This window comes from Hippichthys cyanospilos, chromosome 16 (genome assembly GCF_059441005.1).
Source record: "Hippichthys cyanospilos isolate Australia breed blue-spotted pipefish chromosome 16, RoL_Hcya_1.0, whole genome shotgun sequence".
Taxonomy (NCBI): Eukaryota; Metazoa; Chordata; class Actinopteri; order Syngnathiformes; family Syngnathidae; genus Hippichthys; species Hippichthys cyanospilos.
The window spans coordinates 6231378-6252105 of NC_142384.1; the positions used below are offsets into that span (position 1 = coordinate 6231378).

At 39.3% G+C, this 20728-nt stretch overlaps 1 protein-coding gene across 1 annotated transcript in view; it reads left to right on the forward strand.

Annotated features, from left to right (window-relative positions):
- Window positions 1-321: 321 nt before the first annotated feature.
- Window positions 322-20728, forward strand: part of hs3st4 (heparan sulfate (glucosamine) 3-O-sulfotransferase 4) — a 112027-nt gene continuing 91620 nt past the window's right edge. The window contains exon 1 of the mRNA XM_088437622.1: window positions 322-1459. Within this exon, the coding sequence (XP_088293748.1) occupies window positions 912-1459 (548 nt within the window). The 5' untranslated portion in view covers window positions 322-911. The remainder of the gene's footprint in view (window positions 1460-20728) is intronic.

Genomic DNA, 20728 nt, shown 5'->3' on the forward strand with positions numbered 1-20728 from the left:
GTGCCCGCTGTGCACGCAGAACTGTTGCGCCGGTGCGTTCAAGTGCTTCAATGGGACACCAGCAGGGTGCAGACACGAGCTTTTGTGCACAATCATGTGAAGGTGCTTAAAAAAATATATATCAAGAATAATCTGCTCTCGACTTTTATTGAGGGGAGATGGGTGAGGATCTTAATGAAATTGACGTCATGGGTACAACACGGGGGTACTAGGGGTGTGATCCCCCTTCCCCCCCCTCCTACAAGTAAAAATGAAGGCGTGTTAACACACGCGTGAGCGAGGGGTGAGCGAGTGAGCTGAAGCCGCGGATTGCGCGCGAGTCCGCAGATGCTTCGGCCGCGAAAAAGAGTGGATGTTTGGCACCTCCTCTTATGACTTTTTTTTTTTTTTTTGTCCCACCCCCTTCCCAAGTGTTGGAGAAAGGATGATTACAATGATGAGATTATTGCGCGGATCAGCTGTTCGGTGGCGTATGGATGAGATGCGCACTTGAGCGGCATCACTTCTTGGCTCTCTCTCTCTTTTTCTCTTTCTTTGCGAGCGTGCGTCCACGCTCTCATTTGGAAGGACGCCAGCCCCGACGGAACCTCGCAAGTTTCCGCCGATAAATTCTGACATTGTCTGTCAAGCGTCAACTAATCGATCCTCAAAGAGAGAGGAAGGGGGGAAAAACAGAGGGGGGGACTTGGAATTTTAACGATCCCCCCTCCGTCTCCCCCCTTATAAATATGCAATTCGGCGCGTTTGGCTCGGCTGGGTCCGGCTTCACGCATCGCTTTCTTTTTTTAAACAGCAGGAGCTGCGGCGGGGACTGATTCTTGCTGATTTCCTCTTTTTTTTTTTTGGTCCATGCAAGACCTGCAGAGGAAACATGTCTGGCCACTTCCCTGAGAGGATCCCCGCTGTCAGAGATGGCATTCTGGTCCGGCACTGTCGCCTCTAAAGTGCCCCGGAAGATCTTGTTCATGTTCACCCTCTCCCTGTCAGTCACCTACTTGTTCTACAGCTTGATGAGCTGCTACAACTCGTTACAGTTCCCGCTGCAAGACAACTTTGCCTACCAGGCTCGCTCGGCCAGCACCGAGGAGACCACGCTGGTCAGGGACCAACTTTACTCTGCCTCCACGGGCTTGGCCGAGGCTCACTTGGGCCGCAAGAGCACGGTGGTCTCCATCGTGGAGCGGGAGGAGGGTCGGGAAGATCATGCGTGGAGCGGGACCCGGCGGGCGTCCGCCACCGAGCCCACCCGCCTCGGGGAGGCCACGGAGGGCGAGCTGCGGGTCAATTGCACCTCGGATTACGGCGAGAAGAAGCTGCCGCAAGCCATCATCATCGGGGTAAAGAAAGGGGGCACCCGAGCCCTGCTGGAGGCGCTCAGGGTGCACCCCGACGTTCGGGCCGTCGGGAACGAGCCGCACTTCTTCGACAGGAACTACGAGAAGGGTCTGGACTGGTATAGGTGAGTCATACCCACGACTCTTGAGCCTTGCGACTGAAGGGATACGCTACCTTAGAGGTGTGAAAAACTTGGTCCCCGGGGGCCGGTATCCTGCATGTTTTTAAGGTCTTCTTCCCTTTTACACCTGATTCAAATGGTCAGGATTCATCAGAATCAGGTGCGTCAGGAAGAAACCTTGAAAACATGCAGGATACCGGACCCGGAGGACAAAGTTTGGACATCCCTGCTTTACATGGTTTCCCGTGGTGTACTTTACAGGAGAAACAGTCTGACTGTTCTCTTCAGATGAAAGTACGGGGTCATTTTTTTAGACTGTGGCGGTTGGCACAAAACTGTTCCTAGTTTGCACGGGCATGGTTCGAAGAGTTACACTGGAGTCGGGTAATGAGCCCCAAGGGGTACATTATTGTAGACTTTTGCGGAAGGGGTACGGTTACTTGTCACTAGGGCGGTGCCCTGAAAAGGTTTTACACCTTGGGAACATACCACTTGGACAAAGTTATATTGAAGTCCAATAATAGTCCAAAGCATTACAAAAGTGTAGCTCGCACGTTTCCAGGGCAAACTTGACTTTTTTGATTTAGGGGACATTCTTGGACTTGTTATGCCTGGTCCTAAGACTTGTCCTAAATTTGTAGTTTTAGGGGTATGATGTTTTGTCATACAATGGTGGGACCCTGTTTTGCACTTTGGGAGCATACCCCTGAGACAAATTTATCTCGGGGATCAAAAACTCCTAAAGGGAACTTACATTTTGGAGTATGTGACATTGGTACCTGAAGAACTGACAGGTGACATTTTAGAGCTGGGGGATCTGCATGGACAATGTTTTGTCACTCGGGCGGTAGCCAGAAGCTCTTATTTTTTTCAGTTTTGGAACAGTAAATTTGGAATCCAATAATTAGCCCTAAAGGTAAATTAGTGCAGGCCATACATTGTTGGGTACAATATCTGTCGCTAAGGCGATGCCCTGAAAAATTTCTGATCCGACAAGCAAAATAACATTTTACGCTCTTTTGCAAAAGAGTGAACAAATGAGGAATATGATGCTTGATGTTCCAGTTCATTTTCTCTTAATCTGAAAAGAGAAATGTACTATTCCTGTGAAAAGAGAAATGTGCTATTCCTTTAATGACGATTCTTCCATTTTTCCATCTTCCATTTCTAGAAGATAAATCTCACCTAACATTATTTCAAACTCACCTCACCTGCTGGAAAATTCCATCACTAATGTCAATGTGTATCTATATGAATCGACAAAACAAAGACAAAACAATGTTTTGCAAAGCAGTGACTAAAACACAATTCAAGAAAATGTTGCTTTGTGTTGCCATGAACTACCACTTAATTTGAAAAGAAATCATACGGTTCCTATCACTGCATTAAAAAGCATTCAAGATTTGCTGAGCCCTGCAGAAACCCTTAGAAAATTTCCCCACCAAAATCCCTTGACTTGCCCCCAGGGATAGTGATACTCCCCATTTGAGAACACCTGGATTAGTGCACCCTGATACACTTAGGGGTGCAGTGCCTCATCATTCTTTGTATTTTTACACCAGCCCTTGACAAAGTTACCTTGGATTCACATAATTAACCCAAAGGGGCACATTACTGTTGATTGCACCGCACGGGCTATGTTATCTTCTCACCAGGGTGGCACTTTGAAAAGTTGTGCTTTGACACTTGCCTTTTACAATTCGGGAGCATTCTTGGCTGGGAAAGGTTACCGTTTCCTTGGATAAGTCCAATATGGTGCATGAGTGAAAACGGTACTCTGTCTTGTAAATAGGCTGTGACACTTCACAATTATAATACGTAGAGTATTTCTGGCCCATGGAAAAGATACAAATAGATCACCTGAACTCCAGTAATTAGCCCTAAGGGATACGTTTGTGTAGGCTGCACTATACATGATAGTCCTCCAACATACCTCCGCAATTTTGGACACTGGATAATTAGTCCTCTGTGGTACAATGCGGGGATAGAAATAGACTCCTTCTGTAGTCCTGATACTACATTTTAGACAGCATCATAAATGTGGCAGTCACAATTCAGGCAATCGTGGAATGTCTCCAAAATAAAGAGGCTGCCACCATTGTACACATAAGGCTTTTTTAAATTATTTATTTATTTTGTCCGACAGCATCATGAGAGCAGGTTTTTACAAGGAATGGTCGGCGTCTCCTTTGAAACAAAGCGAGTTCCTTTATGTCCGCTGCAGCTCTTGCTTGATGTGATAAGAAGCGGAAAGATGCATTGCTGCACATTCAGTGATGAACTTGAACTGCACATAACACCCACCTGCTTGCACACACACAGATAAACTAAAGTAGAGTATGGACTACAGAATGCATTTAGGTGACATTTTGAGAACAGGCTGCGACGATTGCACAATTAATTTTTCTTGAGTCATAATCCCTCAACCATATATAAAAGCATTTCTCTTTTTGCATTGATTCAAAGGTGTGAGAGAAAGTAACCACGTTCATCTTTCGTCATCTGCCCTTTTGGCAATTCGAGCTCTTCAATGTTAGTCGCACGCACCACATGCGTGGATCGATGAGTGTATTTGACAAAATTGTAAGCTTGGTGTTAAAATACTGCCAATGCAAAATACAATCCCCAGCTTGTAGGTCGTTTAGCCTTCTACTTTGTACAAGGAGCAATTTGGCAGATTGTGGCAATTTTTTCAAAAGGCTCCAAGCTGTTTATTGCCATACTTATTTGAAGTTTACTGTAAATCTGAAAATCAAATGAAAAGAATTACACTTTGTGTAGTTAAAACAACCACATAACTCGTGCCTTAAGTCTGATGCTAACAAACTTTTCAAAACGCCATAGATGGGCGAAAGAATGGCATCTGTCACAGTTTTATAAGTCTCTCAAATTGGGATTCGTTAGGGAACTTCGGAGGCTAACTTTTCTGTGGAACTATACATTCTTCCTTTCAAATTAAGAGCAAATTCATTGGAACATGATGCAAAATTATGCACGTTGTATGCATTTGTTTTGTTTGGTTTTATATATGCGCACACTGCCATTAGTGATGCAATTTTCAGGGCAGATGATCCAGAAATGAAATAGCTGATGTTAACCAATCTTTCTTTCAGAGTTCCTTAATAAAACAGGCCTGGAGTTAATGCAACAAATTCTAGTTCAGTGCTTTAGCAAATCATGAAAGGCACACCAACTTTGTATAGAGTCAGCCATGAAAAAGCTTTGCGCCCGTTGAGAAGGTTAAAATAAGAAACAAAACAAAGAAATCACATAGGTTACTCGATTGAAAAAATGTCCAGAACCACTTTTACAACCCTTTATGCAATGGCTATTAGAACACAAATACTGGAGCAGCACATGTAGAATCACAATATGAAAATACTCATGTATATATTCTTTACCTTATTTTTGAAAACAAATGCTGGGGGCAGCACATGTAGTCAACGCAACGTAGATGCAACGTAGTCAGCGCATCTAGAGGAACAATGACATTATTCACTTGCATATATTCTTTATCCTCTGTGAAGTTACTGTACATTACTGAGAATCCGTAACAAGCTCTGTGAAGTTACTGTACATTACTGAGAATCTGTGACAAGCTCCATGTACATTCTGTTATACTGCCCCCAGGTGGCCATAGTGCACACACTAAAAGAAAAAAAAAGGCAGTTACTTGTGTCATGACTAAAATAAGATAGGGGCTCAGTAAAAACCTTTTTTTTCAGAAAATGTTACACATGAGCTTTTGACATCCTGTACAGTATTTTCTCAACTTGGGCCAAAAGCTTTTCGGATTGGTGTGTTTTTCCGTGTCTGTGTATGTGCGCGCGCGTTTGCGCCGCCTTTCATCAGCCTCGCGGCTGCCGCTGCTTCTGACATTCCCACTGACTGCATGCAGCTTTATTAGCCAGAAAAGAAGTCTGTACATCATCGCTGTGCTTACCAGCGGAGAAAAAAAAAGAATAAATAAAAAATCAATTTGTAGGTTCACCCGTGGTCAATCGAGTCACGGCTCGCTCGGACGCCGCTCATGCTTTTATGATGATGTCTGACAGTGAGAATTGAACATTTGATTTATTTTTCTGTTGCAAAAAGAGTCAATGAGTTGTCGAGAACAGCTTGTTTTTATTTATTTATATGAGTTTACTGGTTCAAGCCAGATTGCTGCTGCTTGAGTTTGGTCTTCCTGTGCTGACATGCGTTTGGCACCACAATTCACCTCGGCCGCTTTTCAAAAAGAGGCCCGTAACAATCACAGCGTGACACGCTTACATAAATACATGTGACTTTTAGGGCCCATCAAATGAACAAATCCCTTCAAGGGCCTCCATTCAACTACAAGTTCATTTCGTTTTTGCACAATTTGGTTAACAGGTACTGTCTGTACGGTTTATATACTGTATTGTAGGATATACTGTGTGTGTGTGTATATATATATATATATATATATATATATATATATATATATATATATATATATATATATATATATATATATATATATATATATATATATATATATATATATATATAAGATGTGAAGAAGATGAGAAGAAGATGTGAATCAAATGTATATATATATATATATATATATATATATATATATATATATATATATATATATATATATATATATATATATATATATATATATATATATATATATATATATATATATATATATATATATATTGATTCACATCTTCTCAGTTCTATTTCATAGTTGTTCCATAAACTTGTTCCATAATTCTTGACCGGTGGGAAAAAAACAGCAGATAAGCGACAATCAACTATCAGCCTCAGGTGAATGTTATTATTAATGTTGTTATTATTATTTGATTATTATTATTATTATTTGATGTTATTTTAATTCTTGTTATTTCTATATTTATTATGTTTTATTATGTATTCTATTACTCATGCACTCATATATTACTTAATTACCTATATATTATATATTTATATATTATATGTGCAGTACATTATATAATATATGTATAACATGTGTCGCCCAATTATTATTGGTAAAAATAAACTGCATAAAAATGTCCTTGATTTACAGAGGCATTCCATTCCTACATCCTACATCAAAGAATATCTATTCAAGTAATAGAGTAAGGCCCTAGCTGTTGTAAATATTCACATAAAAATATGTTTATGCCATGAATATGAATAAAATGATACTATCTTTAAGTTAAGCTTATATATTTTACATTGTAACAATATAAGAGACCAGACATTGCAGTGTGAATTAATAGAAATGCTCAGTTTTCTCTATCAGGCATGTGTGAACAAGGTAATGTGTTGCTAGGTCAAACTGATTCTTTTTTTTTTTTTTGTAAAAATAGTCCCCCTTGTATTGTATCCTTATTTTATAAATATTCGATATTAATATTCAAACACAATCATATATTATGGGTATCATCTTTAAAATTAATTTTGACAAATATTTTAGTCAATTCTTCACTGAAATTTTTTTTTAATCTCTTGGTAATTTGGGGACAAGCAACTTTGTTGAACTGAAGGTGAAGAGCTTCATTTAGAGTGAAAAGCTCTTCATCGTCACAAGTTGCTCTACTATCATGGTGCATTCAAGAAGGGACGAATTTGCAAGCATCTCTTGTTGTAATGATCAATGCGAGTCCTACGGTGGATTGAATCATCGAAGAGAAAAAGTTACGCTCTCGTATGAGTCACCGACAACGATAATTTATGCAGACGGTGTTACTGCTTGTTTGTGAATAATGCATTTTCACGCGCATCTCCAAGCCTGCTGACACCCGGGCTAATGTGCACTTAACGGACGCCGAATTACGATGGGTTACAGATGTTTGCAACCATTTGACATTGGCGCTCTTCAGAAGAACTCCTCGTAAATTCCCGCCGTCAACACCTGCTCTGCATTTGGACGTCTGCGATAAGTAAAACGGAATGGCATCATGAGAGTGCTTATCACACGGATTGTGCTTCTGGGTTCAAATGCCGTTACAAGGCAAGTTTACATTAACAAGTCTTTAACCCTCGTATTAAATTTAGCACCGATTTGATTCTTTCAATCCGAGATTTTATGACTTTTCCGAGTGTCCTGAAATCTGCAAAAATACCTTTTTTTTTGTTTTAACGACATTTACTGGTGTGTGTGTAAAATTCACCCATTCAATCCCAAAGACGTATTTTTATGTTCTTTGTATGTATCTTTGCTTGTTTTTTCAGTCTGGGAATTCATATTGTCTTTTCTAGTGTTTGGATAAAAAAAGGTGTACAAACGGTTGGCAAATTAAGAACCTTATACTTCTAATTAACCATGAAGTAATCTTGATTGATTAGGTGTCCTTATTGATTACTTTTACTTCCTTTTGCTAACTATGAAAATAATCGCTTAGTACCTAAAGCTGGGGTGTCAAACCCATTTTAGTTTTGCTCCAAATTGTACTTCTAGTTTCAAGAGTCAAATTAATTTCAAGTGTGATCGTCACACATTTACCTAGTTTTGAAAATCATACCAGTAAAAACTATTCATAAAAATGGTTGATCACAAAAAATGCTTGTTGCTTGTCAATACATTGACTCATATTGTAATTGATTACTTTAATAATTAAAACCTAAAGCAGTGGAATTTTTAGACACTACTTCAGCCAAACACTTGGAAAAAATGATATAATTGCAGAAAATATATAATTACCTGGGATTGAATGTCAGGACCCTCCAAAAACATTAAAATAATTGTCCGTGATTGAATGAGGGCATATGTGAAACAGTTTAAATTTTCAAGAGGTTCTGTATGAGAGCGGGATATCAAAATGGCTGACTTCCTGCTGAAAATTAGTCATGAAGTCATTAGTCAAAGAAAAAGGAAGCAAACAATATAAAGGAGCAAAAGAACTTTACTGGAAGTAAAGTATCGGAAGTGCTTGGTTTGGTGATTGGTTTGGTGCTGATTGGACCATAGGGGGCTACTTCATTGGATCTGAACAACGTTCAACTATGAGCAGGACATTGTCAAGTCTGTGATAGTTTTTTTTTTCCTCTCCTTTTAAAAATGAGCGCTACCAGTGACTCAAACGTCATTGCTCTTATCAAAATCGTGACGCTCTCTGTTGCGGCTTTCTTGTTTACTTCTTATTTCTTTTAAGCTTCTTTTTTTCTTGCTTGTGTCTTTTTTCATGTTTGCGTCTTTTTTCTTGTTTGCATCTTTGACTTGTTTGCATCTTTTTCTTGCTTGCTTCCTTTTTCTTGTTTGTGTTTTTTTCTTGTTCGCTTCCTTTTTCTTGATTGCATCTTTTTTCTTGTTTGCTTCTTTTTTCTTGTTTGCTTCTATTTTCTTGTTTTTTCTCTTTTTTCTTGTTTTCTCTCTTTTTTGTTGGCATCCTTTTTCTTGTTTGCTTCTTTTTTCATGTTTGCTTCTGTTTCCTTGTTTGCTTCTCTCTTGGAAAGGCGATTTTGTTTTTTGTTTGCGATAACCTTTTTAGTTTACTTTTTTTTTGTGTGTGATTTGCATTTCAGGGCCACAGTATATTTGAGTATTTATTTTATTAATACCAGTTCAAAAGCCTTACATTTAAGAAGAGCCCGAAAAATACTACTTTTAAAATGATAGTATAAACATGTGGTGTCCATCATCCTTTAAACTTGAGATTTTTTTGTATCCTGTTCTGACTTTTTCACCCATTTATGTGTCGATTAGTGTAACTGGTATTGGGAACTCTTTTTATTCATAATTTTTTTAAAACTTTTTCAAACTAGGGGGTGCTAATGAGTGATCAAAAGCAAGCCGTCTGACAGTCAAATTTCAAGAGTTCCTTTAACTATGAGATACATGACCACCCGGTGTAAAGTGTAATTTTTTTTGGGAACTATTTTTTATTTTCCAGATACTGCTATCGAGTATCCCCCCCCCCCCCCCCCCCCCCAAAAAAAAAAAAAAAAAAAAACATCACAAACACAACACCAAAATCGCAGTGGAGTGCCAATTGGAGTGCCACAATGCTGGGGAAACACAATGGAGTCGGAGGAGAGCAGGGTTTAGTCAGTTGTGGTGGCACGCTGCTAAATTCAAAATGGAATTCCATGACGGCAGCCAGGGCATCCCTGCGAGCCCTGGCGTCGTCTTATCAGGCGGCGGCAGATTCCGTCCGTGTCGGGGGGAACACACGGAGAAAACATTTCGGAGCGCGCGGGTCCAGCTGGAATTGATGGCGAGCGACCACTCATGGGAAATCTGGGGGCCCGCTGATGTGGGGTCACCAGGTCCCCGCGCGAGTGAAGCCGCCCAGGTCAGGCGGAGTAGAGCTAAGCCAGGGATAAACACTGGATTTAGAGCTTCAGCTCTTGGGATCCATCACCTGGCTGTCACCCAGGCACCCGCCTCCTGACCCTTCGCAAGCATGCTCTGTTCCGCTCTTTTACAATTGACTGACAGCGTTGGCGTGAATGAACGGCGATATCGCTGGATATCTCAGTTTTTTTTCACGCTTGAACGCGAGCCGCCGCGCTGCGAGGAAATGTTTTCACGTCGGGCCAGAAAGATGGCGCAAGACCTTGACGATGCCATAACTTGTTCCCTGAAATGCCTGAACGTCAGAATGCTTAAGAAGAAAAAGATGAAGATGCTCAAAACCAGTGTTGGGAGTAATGCATTACAAATGTAATGTATTTACCGCATTTACCATACTTTTTTGATACCAATTTTTAATATGTACATTTTTTATGTTTTTACCTGGGGTTTTACACGCATTAGCTAATTAACATAGGTTTGGATTACCCGCCATACGGCGAATTTGCTTTACGATCCCAACCGCGGAACACATTAATCTCATAAACCAGGGCCCACTGTAGTAATATTTTACTAGGTACAAATGTGAGTAATGCAGAACATTACAGAGTATTTTTTACCCGAAAATTGTGTTTTTTTTTTTTTTTTTTAACCCCCAAATCCACCAAAAACGCCAGTCTATAGGAGGAGACAATCTGGGGCAAAATAATTTTTTATTAAAATCAACTACAGCGGAGATTAGTGCGGCAGCAGCAGATGACCATTTGAATATGGACAATACATATATATATATACATATACATACATATATATATATATATATATATATATATATATATATATATACAGAGAGAGAGAGAGAGAGAGAGAGAGAGAGAGAGAGAGAGAGAGAGATTATTCTCAAGATGTCACAAACCCCATCCGGCGGCCATATTATGGGGCAAAAAACACTTGCCAGGTGCAGTGAGCAAACACAAAAGCTGAAGAGATCGCGTGAAAGGTACTACTGCGTCATTCACTGTTGCAACAATAGGGCGAACAACAAAAGAAGCTTCTTCGGAATACCTGTTGTCAGACACCACGAATGCAAACGCACGAAGGAACTCAGTGTAAGTATGCACTTACAGCATTCACTGAATAATTGACGATCCCGGCATAAGTGAGGGATCAGAGAATACTATCTATATACATATATTTTTTTCATGGCCCATAATGATTATTAGTAGACAAGGAGGTCGATCAGTGATATTTGGAGCCAACATTAATTTTCAGTAAAAAGGAAAGTAAAGTTTTGGTGTCAAGTACATACATTTGTTGGCCTTTTGTAAATTAGTTTTTAATGCATTTTTCACAAGACATATTAGCTGTAAATTTCAAACAAAATGTTAAGGGGCACAGGGCATTCAGAATGCAATGAATACAAATAAAGTTCTCTAATTTTTTAAAATGAGTTGAATTTGAACCTTTTTGTTATCTTTGTTTTCAAACCTACTTCAAAGAAAATGGGATGTTGAAACGTTTTCACAGCGCAAGCAGAATCTCTTCTAAAGTTCACCTAAAATGTAAAGGGACGATGTGTAAGATTTAGACCGTTTTTCTTTAAAAAGGAATAAATTAAATGATTGTAAATTTCAAAAACTAGCAAAAACATGTGTTCTTAATGACCAAAAGTATGTCTTAAATATAATCATAGGTCTAGTTATCATTAAATTGTATTACATGAAGGGTGGCAATTCTGTGGTGGCGGCCATCTTTGTTATTGCTACGGAAAGTGGTAAATGCAGCACGTGCAGCACCTCCTGCTGTCCGTAACGAAAAACGGTCTAAATCAACATACTATCCCTTTAAAGTGAGCATAATTTCCAAAATGCCAAATCTCAATGCCAAAATTGGTGTCAGCTAATTATCTTTTTTTTTTTTTTTTTTTACCTAATTGAGAGGACTGTAAAACAGTTTCAAAGTCTGAACCAATGGCAATAAAAGTATCCTCTGTACTATTACCAATAAAAAAGTAGTGCGCTGGAATGAAAACAATGTATTTTGGAACTAATCGCCGCGGAGCAGGAAGCTATCGATGAGTCATTTCTCAACGCCGCCATGCAGCCCCCAAGGAGCCGCTTGGGCTAAGAGAGATTTATAGGCACGGCCCCTCGGCTTTTATTACACTGGAGGGTTAAAATGTCATTTTAATAACACAGAGATATTAGAGCTCGCAAACCTCGCTAGCGCTTTTGTTCTGGTTCGCCGTCGCCTGATTTACCCGCCGTATACGATATTACGAACGGTGAAAACTTCCACTGTTGTCGAACGTCCTTGACTGCCGACGCCGTTTGAAATATTCAAGCTAAACCTTAAACTGCAATTTGCCTGTGAATGACTGCGAGGATGTTGGAGGATATGTCCGATTCCTTAATGACTTTCATTCTATTTTCACCGCGCATATCCTCAGCCATTGAAAAGGCGAACAGAAGAAGGCGTGCGCTTTGGCGCCGTCGGATGGGAAACCTCGCTGCCTATTATGCCGCGTGGTCACACATGATTTTCCAGCGGGATGCGACTGAATGGGGATAATCCGACATTGCGGAAGTTATGTCGGGGTGTCAAAACACCCACTGATTCTTCTTCTCCCTCTTCTTCTGAGACGGGAGGACTGCTGAAGGTGATCCGAGGAGATCTGCCGCAAATGAAAATTAGGCCCCGCGCGTCACTTGCATGCAAAATGGAACTTTGCTGCGCATAGCACGCGGTGCATGCAAATTGGCCAGAGTCATATCTTTTTTTTTTTTAATTTATCAATTCTGCTACACAGATAGGTGAAGCGAGGTTGAGTCATGCTCAGGAGAGCAGATGAGCAGAAATTCTCACGATGCCGGCTCGGCTCGTCCAACGTTCCAAGTGCCAGTTGGCTGAAAGTCCTCTGTGCATAGTAAAGATAGAGCTACATTGCTAATTAATCCCAAAACACACAGGAGAAAGAGTCCATGAGAGCTCAAAAAAATAAAACACTCCAAAAAAGGTAGCGACGGCCAAGATGAGACCGTTTGAGGAGGCACAAACCACTCCAAGCCTCATGTGAAGCTCAAAAATAATTTGTGAATCCAACACTATTTTCTAATGAGCGGATTTTACTTGACTTGAAAAATAAACCTGAATCCCAAACCATCCCTTCACATTCAATGTGTCTACTGTCATTTTTAGAAACAAGTATTTTGTGTCTTCATTGCTAAATGCTAGGCTTCTGAATTAGTCATTTAAAAAATACCAAAATACTTCATAAATTACAATAAAATATATTTTTCATGGTAAGTGGGGTAATGGCGAAACCCCATTGCAATGCAATTTTCATGCATGTGTATGTGGGTACCTGCTTTTTTTTTTAACGCCAAAAGTATTCATACTTGACATTTTTCAGACAAATGTTACTGCAGTACACATATTTACTTATATTTTAAATTAATAAACTTCATACAGTAACTACATTTATCCCTTCCCATCCCTTTGACTGCAGTTTCACAGAGAGCTGCGGTTATATAAGCAGTGGACAAAAGTCTAATTAGAATCAAGCCTGTAGTTGACCAAACTTGATTACTGGTTACTACTGTTTGTTTTCTTTTGTGTAGGCCTGGTTTGCAATGAACGCATATTTTTAGGGTTGTTTGTTACGTATTTCAATACACGATCTGTCAATTACCAATTCACACAAGAAAAGGGGGAAATGCCAGAAAAGGACACCCGAAGAAGTTTCAAGTGTACACACCCAATTTTCAATAGGAAGCCAATTTCCATGAACAATCAGAATGAACTAGCTCCCGATACCAGTTTCACCAATGAAAATAAAGTGAGTGAACATGTCTATCAGAATAAAACACATGAAAAAGTCTCAAGGGTCCATGCTTAAAACTCAACAGGAAGTCATACATTAAGATCAAGCACACAACTGAATTACAAATGATATTCCTTTCAATGCAATACATTAATTAAATGTAAATGAGTATGATTATCGATGCAAAATGTTTGCGTCCTTTGCCACCACAAAATGCACTGTCAATAGCGGCCAGAGGCGGTGCCAAAAATCAGACTATGCCAAATAAGGCACAAATAAGTAACTGTTAGAAGATTAACTGAGGCCTTGTCTACATGTAACCGGCTAATTTAAATCCGCATAGACTCCCCCTCGTCGTCATGCGTGTACAAGCATGCCAAGTCGCTAGGCGGCAGTAATGTCGCAAATTCTGCCCAATCAGAAAGAACCTGACCTGTCCAATCTGAAAGAACTTTTGCCTGACGTCACCGGTATCATTATGAGCTATATCATCTGCTAGCGCTCTTAATATTTTACTAAAGCTATTGTACTTCGATATTTGAAAAAAAACCCCGCCAAAAATGGAAACGCACCACCAAAATTTGGTGGAGTTATTGCTTGATGAACTGATTCAATCTTGAAAGTAAAAAGAGGGCAGTTTTCTCACTAGTTAGGCAGACACGGGTGCTTAGCAACCCTCCTCTTGCACAAATTACACGCATGAAGAAAATGCTTGGCCGAATGTGTGTTGTGAAGGACATTTAATTGCCGCCTGGATTACGCTCCATCTCTTTAAGTGCAGTGGTTGGCAAGTGGCGCTGTCGTGTTCTTTCTGGCGCATCTGTTGGTGCTTTGTCACTCGGATCGTTTCCATCCAATGGATGGAAGGATTTACAAAACCTTTATGATGTATGTATATATATATATATATATATATATATATATATATATATATATATATATATATATATATATATATATATATATATATATATATATATATAAACTGTGTATACATTCAAATTAGAATAAATTGTATTGATGCTTTGAATTAGTTGGTTCATAGAAACTAAATGAAAAACTAAGCAATGTTATCTAGTAGCCAACTTTTCTTTTTTTTTTCCATATTTAAAACATTGTTTTCAATAAGTGAGCAATTTCAGGACTGCTGTTGTAACTTTGAGTAGTAATAGGGTGGTGATTTGTTTCAGATCCTAAATTGTGACTTTGGAACTGCTAACTATTGTTAAAACAGCAAATCAGTCGATCTTGGGTAATTGTCCTTTTTTTGGAACAATAATCACAATGTTTTTTTTTCTTGCAAACGAATCCTGTTGAAGCTTCTCCTTGTCAAAAAAAAAGACAAAGAATAGGATAAAATTGTCAGTAGTTAAATTTATGGCAGACTGTAAACAAGAGTAACATTTGAAAGCAGGTTCAGCCTTAAAGTGCTTTAAAAGCAAAGTAATTTGATAAAACCTAGTTTTAATAGCTTACTAAAATGAAAATTGCGCAGAGCGCAAGAACACGCTGTGTGGAAACATGATTTTTAAAACTAATACAGTTATGGAAAAAGAGCAGAGGTTTTAGCTTGTATCTTGAATCTTTTTTGTAGGTCCGTTTTGAATCTTCATTCATTTATGTTCATTTGGAAATTATACTGGGAAATCCCATAAAGTATCATACACAATTCAGGAGAAAAGAACTGGACACATGGATGCTTTTTATTCTGCAAATTTGAAGATATTCAAAATTAAATGCATTATTATTATTTAGATTTACCTAGATTTACATTGATAAATTGCTTATGATCAATAATGGCAATGTGAAATTTTCATAGTTTCATCTCTACTGGCGTTTTGCTTTGACCCAACAAAGCTTGAAGTTTTTGGGGTTGAATGGGTTTGATCTTTTGTGCTGCTGGAATGAGCAATAAAACCCTCTCGCCCCTTTTTGCATACTGATGGGGATTTTTTTTCTTTTTTAAAGGGTAGTTTAGCGGGTATCGCCAATTTCCTTTTTTGGTGGCGTTCCCAATTGATGCGCCATTCTACTCTCACTCCGCCAGTCACACTCGGATGCTTTCAAGTGACTTTATTTATTTTTATCCCACTCCTCTATTAGCGTAGTAGCCGTGGGTTGTAATTTTCCATCGAGGCTCAAATTTACTTCATGTCTGCGCCCGTCAAAAGGAGCGCATAAGAAAGTAACGCTGGTCTCATGTGTCAAATCGCGTAGCGTCCATACGGAAAACACCAAAAATATACGCTGACGTCATTTGGATTCGATGGAGGCAGAAATGACGGCGGGCACGTCTAGGCAAATAAGTCTACCCCGGGACAAATGCATGTGCCCATCACACTTGTCAAGATTCCAATTTTCTCCCCACATCTCCACATGCAACGTATTGGCTGCGGGGGATGCTGTCTCATGACGCAAGCTCATGCATTTGTTCAGGAGGAAGAGAAAAAAAATGACAGGAGCAGCGTCGGCGCCAAGATACAGTCACTGGTGGGAATATGCTTCCGAGGTCTGTCCGTGAGCTGACTACTTGAGTAATAGGCCGAGGGACCGGGCGCTGGTAGAATATGTCCCATTGCATGTCCGTATGGCTTTGTCCATCATGACGACAAATTTGGAAAAAAATGCTGATCAAAGCCCCACAGAGAACAAAACGATAAAACAGAGAAAATAGTACAAACATTGTTTAAAAAATTCAAAATTTTATAATATAGTTATTCAAAAATGTACAACAGTACAAGCCGCACCGATATATAAGCCGCAAGAGCAAAAAAAAAACAAAAAACAAAAACAATGTTTGCCACAGATAAAACACACTGGACTATAATCTGCAGGTAATAAAATCAGATACTGGATATGTTGAACATAACACCTACAGAATTCAGCTGTGAGTTAAATAGCATTTCAAACTTAAAATCAATACTATTATATTTATATATATATATATATATATATATATATATATATATATATATATATATATATATATATATATATATATATATATATATATATATATATATATATATATATATATATATATATATACTTTACCAGTGAATCGTCTCCTGATGGTTAGCAAACAAACAAATAAAAACCTGTAGATAAACGCACTGGACTATAAGTCGCAGGGATCAAATCATGAGAAAAAAGTTGTGACTTACAGCCCCAAATAACATGGTAATTGCGATGATGAAAAGTTTGCAGTAAACTCATTTTTAATAGCTTTTAATGTCAATTTTAGAGTGATGCGACAAAGGTTTGGAAGCAATTTATTAATCTTTGTAAGTGCATGTGTAGTGTTATATTTTTCATTTCTTTTATTTCTGATTCATTCACAAGACAATTATGTCAATAATAACAGTGTGTATCTGTATAAAACTTAACAAAATAAAGGCATACAACAATTTGAAAATGAGTCACACAATTAAGCAATAAGTTGCTTCATTTTCCAATTTATTCGCCCTTAATTTGAAAAGAAAGCTGTACTGTTCTTGTCACTGTATTATAAGCCATTACTCTAGTTTTCAGACGATAAGGCACACCGGATTATAAATCGCATCAACAAAAATTTTAACAGAAAATATATTTTCACAGTGCATAGTGGACTATAAGCCGCAGGTTATTGTCATAGAAAAATGTTACGTGAAAACTTTTCAAATTTGCAGCAATATCATGACTTTAACACAGTCTACAGCTACAACATAACAAGAACACACTTGGATTGTTAGAATACTGCACCAACACAAAGATAACACACCTGCTTGTGTCTAGTGGTGGAAAGGCGCGCAAAATAGCACTTCACACTCAAAACCAATACTTTCATAGCGTCCAGTTCTGGTGGCTGGTAAAAAAACACCGCACAGGATTTCAAAGCTTTCCTTCTCAAAATAGTGGGACAGGTCCTCCTGGGGGGTGAATATGAAGTGCATATAAAATATGAACTCACCATTAATGAGCCCTCAGCTTCTGTGTTCACACAGATGGACCATTGGGAGACTTGAAAAAAACTTTTGAGGCTGCTGCCATTTGCGAGCTCATCCGGTTCGATATCAGAAAGATAGAAAATCGGGGAGCGGACAGATCAATTTGATGAGCCCTCAGCTTGTTTGTCTCTTCACACAGATGGGTTGTCAGGACCCTCAAAAATACTTTTAAGGCTGTCGCCATTTGCGAACTCATCTGGTTGGGTAACAAAAAGGTAAAGAATTCATACCTTGTCATTTTGAGGGACCTTTTGGATGAAAGACCGTTGAAAGTCCTTTCCGAGAGGTCATTAGCTTTCTTTTTCTTGAAAGTTGTAGGCTCGTCACCTGTCAATTGATGGGACATTTTCTTTCTTCCCAATGACGTCTGTTTCTTACTCATTTAACTTAATTACGAGTGAAATTTTGGCACGCAAGTCAGCGAAACGAATCCAAAAGAAACTGGCCAGTTTTCAAAATTAAATGTTTTTCAAAAAAAAAAATTTAGACTCAGATAATACATAAAACAGAAATAGCTCATTATTTCGAGTGCGGCCCATGCGGCCCGTTACCAGTTGATCTCGGTAACGGCAGTTGGGGACCACTGGTATGAACGCTGTAAAAAAGTAGTTGTTGAAAGTAGCGATTGGAAGTTTATTTATACTACTTTACGTATAGAATTTTTAGAGATAATAAGCACTGCCCTTAGAGGTACATGTCCCCACATTTGAGAACCACTCTTTTAGAGGGCATCGGGCTTTGATAACACTCGCTGGCACTAGCATGAAATCAAGAGTTCTAAAAATCCCGACGGTGATTTTAAATACAATGAATCAACCACTGATTAAGAACGTTTTTTTTTTGGTTTGTCACACAAGATGGACTGTCCTTGTCAAAAATGAAGTGCTACAAAAGTAGCAGCCCGAGGACAATGGGTTTAATTGTCAAGGTGCTTGGAGACTATTTAGTACAAAAAAAAAAAATGCATCTTGCGCTCATTGTTCATGGCAACTCCATTCAATTGCAGCTCCAAGGACTCAAGAGGCGCGAGCTAATTCTTGTGTTTACGCCCTCGTGAGCAGCCCCACAAAAGAATCTGACAATCCCATTGGCTGCCGAGTCTGTTGCCGCCCGTCGCCTTTCAAGTTCTTGGTGGCTTTATGTTGTTTACATATTCATGCTCCGCTCTCTCCCCCAACATCACCGCGGGGTGTTCCGTTGGACTAGCTTTAGCGCAGCGTGAGGCCATGTACTCCGCTGCCGTCAACGGCGGCCCACAGGCGGCATACATACAGCGAGACGGACGCGCGCTTTGAAGAGCGCTCGTTTACTAATGGGGTGATGGATGCTGGGCGTGACGGGTTGGGAATTTCTGTGATATGGACTGGAGGATTTCAAGAGATTGTATTTAAAACTCGGGGAGCACAATTTTTGTCGGATCTGTAAGCTGTTTTCCACTCATTTTTGGGTGCGCAAACCTGGTTAGGGTAAGGGTTAGCTTGGAAGGGTTAGTTTGAAGTCTCTATTTTCTTAGAAATTAAAAAATAAAAATGTGGATGTACAGTAAAACACAAATAAACTTTCCATAGTTGCAAGGTTTACACGAATTCTCTTCATTGCCACCATGCTGGGTGTCGTGGTGGAAAAGTGGTTAGCACGTCAGAGTCCCGAGTTCAAATCCATCTTGCTTCAGCCTCCCTGTGTGGGGTTTGCATGTTCGCCACGAGCCTGCATGAACTGTCATGACCTGTGAGGTTGGCTGTGTTTATGGTTTATTTGCCTCCCTCTTCAGACGTTTTTAGGTAAATGCTCTTATTTTCTTTTCGCATCAAACTGCCTGTTCTGCTACTCGTCAGTAAGATGCTGGTCTGCTATTGGTCAGTGTCATGGTATCACTAAGAAGTTGTCACGGTGTCACCGATGCCGACATGCTAAAGACTTGATCTCGTGTGAGTCCTTACAATATCTTATTTAATGTGCATTTCAGTGCGTCATTCCAGTATTAATTGGTTATCCATGGGTCCCAAGATTGCTCGTGATGTTAAAGGTACAAGGAAGAAGATGACTTGTATGGAAACGAAGCTGGAGATAATCAAAAAATATGAAGGTTAGGCTAGGCTAGGCTAGGCTAGGCTAGGCTACCCTGACCTGGGAAGTGGCCATAACAAGCTCAAGTCACATCACTCGAAAGGTAAATAAAATTTTTCCTTTATATAATTTTTATTTATGGTGTTATTTAATATTATTTGTGTATATTATATAACAGTAGCACTTACTTTACAATTTCTTAACAGTTTTTAACGTGTATATCTCATTTTGATGTTTTTACCTGGGGTTTTTTCAAGCATTAGCTAATTACCATAGGTTTCTATTGCCCACCATATGGCGATTTCGACTAACGATCCCGCAGATCTGATTAAATTCGTACGATGGGAAGTCCAAAGGTTTTCATGTTTAACCAAATTTGAGTTGTTTTTGATCTAACTGTGGTTTTCGAGTGTACTTTTATTCAGGTTAAACGTAAAAAATAAACTGAATTAAATCCAAAAGGGATCAACCCACCATCTGAGATTACTGTAATTCCCTAAATATAAAACATACATTCTTCTAGCAAAGTAGGGCCAATAGTATAGTGCTTCCTATAAACGGTAACTTAAAAATCTGATTTTTATATTGACCGCAAAAAGCAAGGGATCACTGTAGTTCTTACATTGTTGCCAAACTATTTTAACATGGTAACACAGAAAATACCAAAATCTGACCTCAAAATTTAGGGTGCGTCCTATACACTGGTGAGTTTTATATTCGGGGGATTACGTTACGCAGTGCGTAAATCGGGCCAAATCCATGCAAGGCCATTGTGGTGACATGACAAGTCAGCATTTTTTTAAATCAATGAATGATCAATGATGGGAGCAACCAAAAAGCGTGGTGCAAATGAAATGATGGAATGAAGCAGATTTTCAGAACAAAGACTGCTCCTCAAGGTTTCTGCTTATTAATTGGAAAGTTAGTCAGGAGTTGCGCCATCCACCAGCTTGTTGTGCACCGAGACAAGTCCTCCCTGGAGGGCATTTTCATATACGCGCATATCAATAATTCACTAGCCGCCCACGTACAATTAAATCAATATTGAATTGTGCTTCCGAAGAGGAGAAACCGGTAGCACTTTGAGTACAAATAACGCTTGAGGGCACAAGGAGGCATCGCTC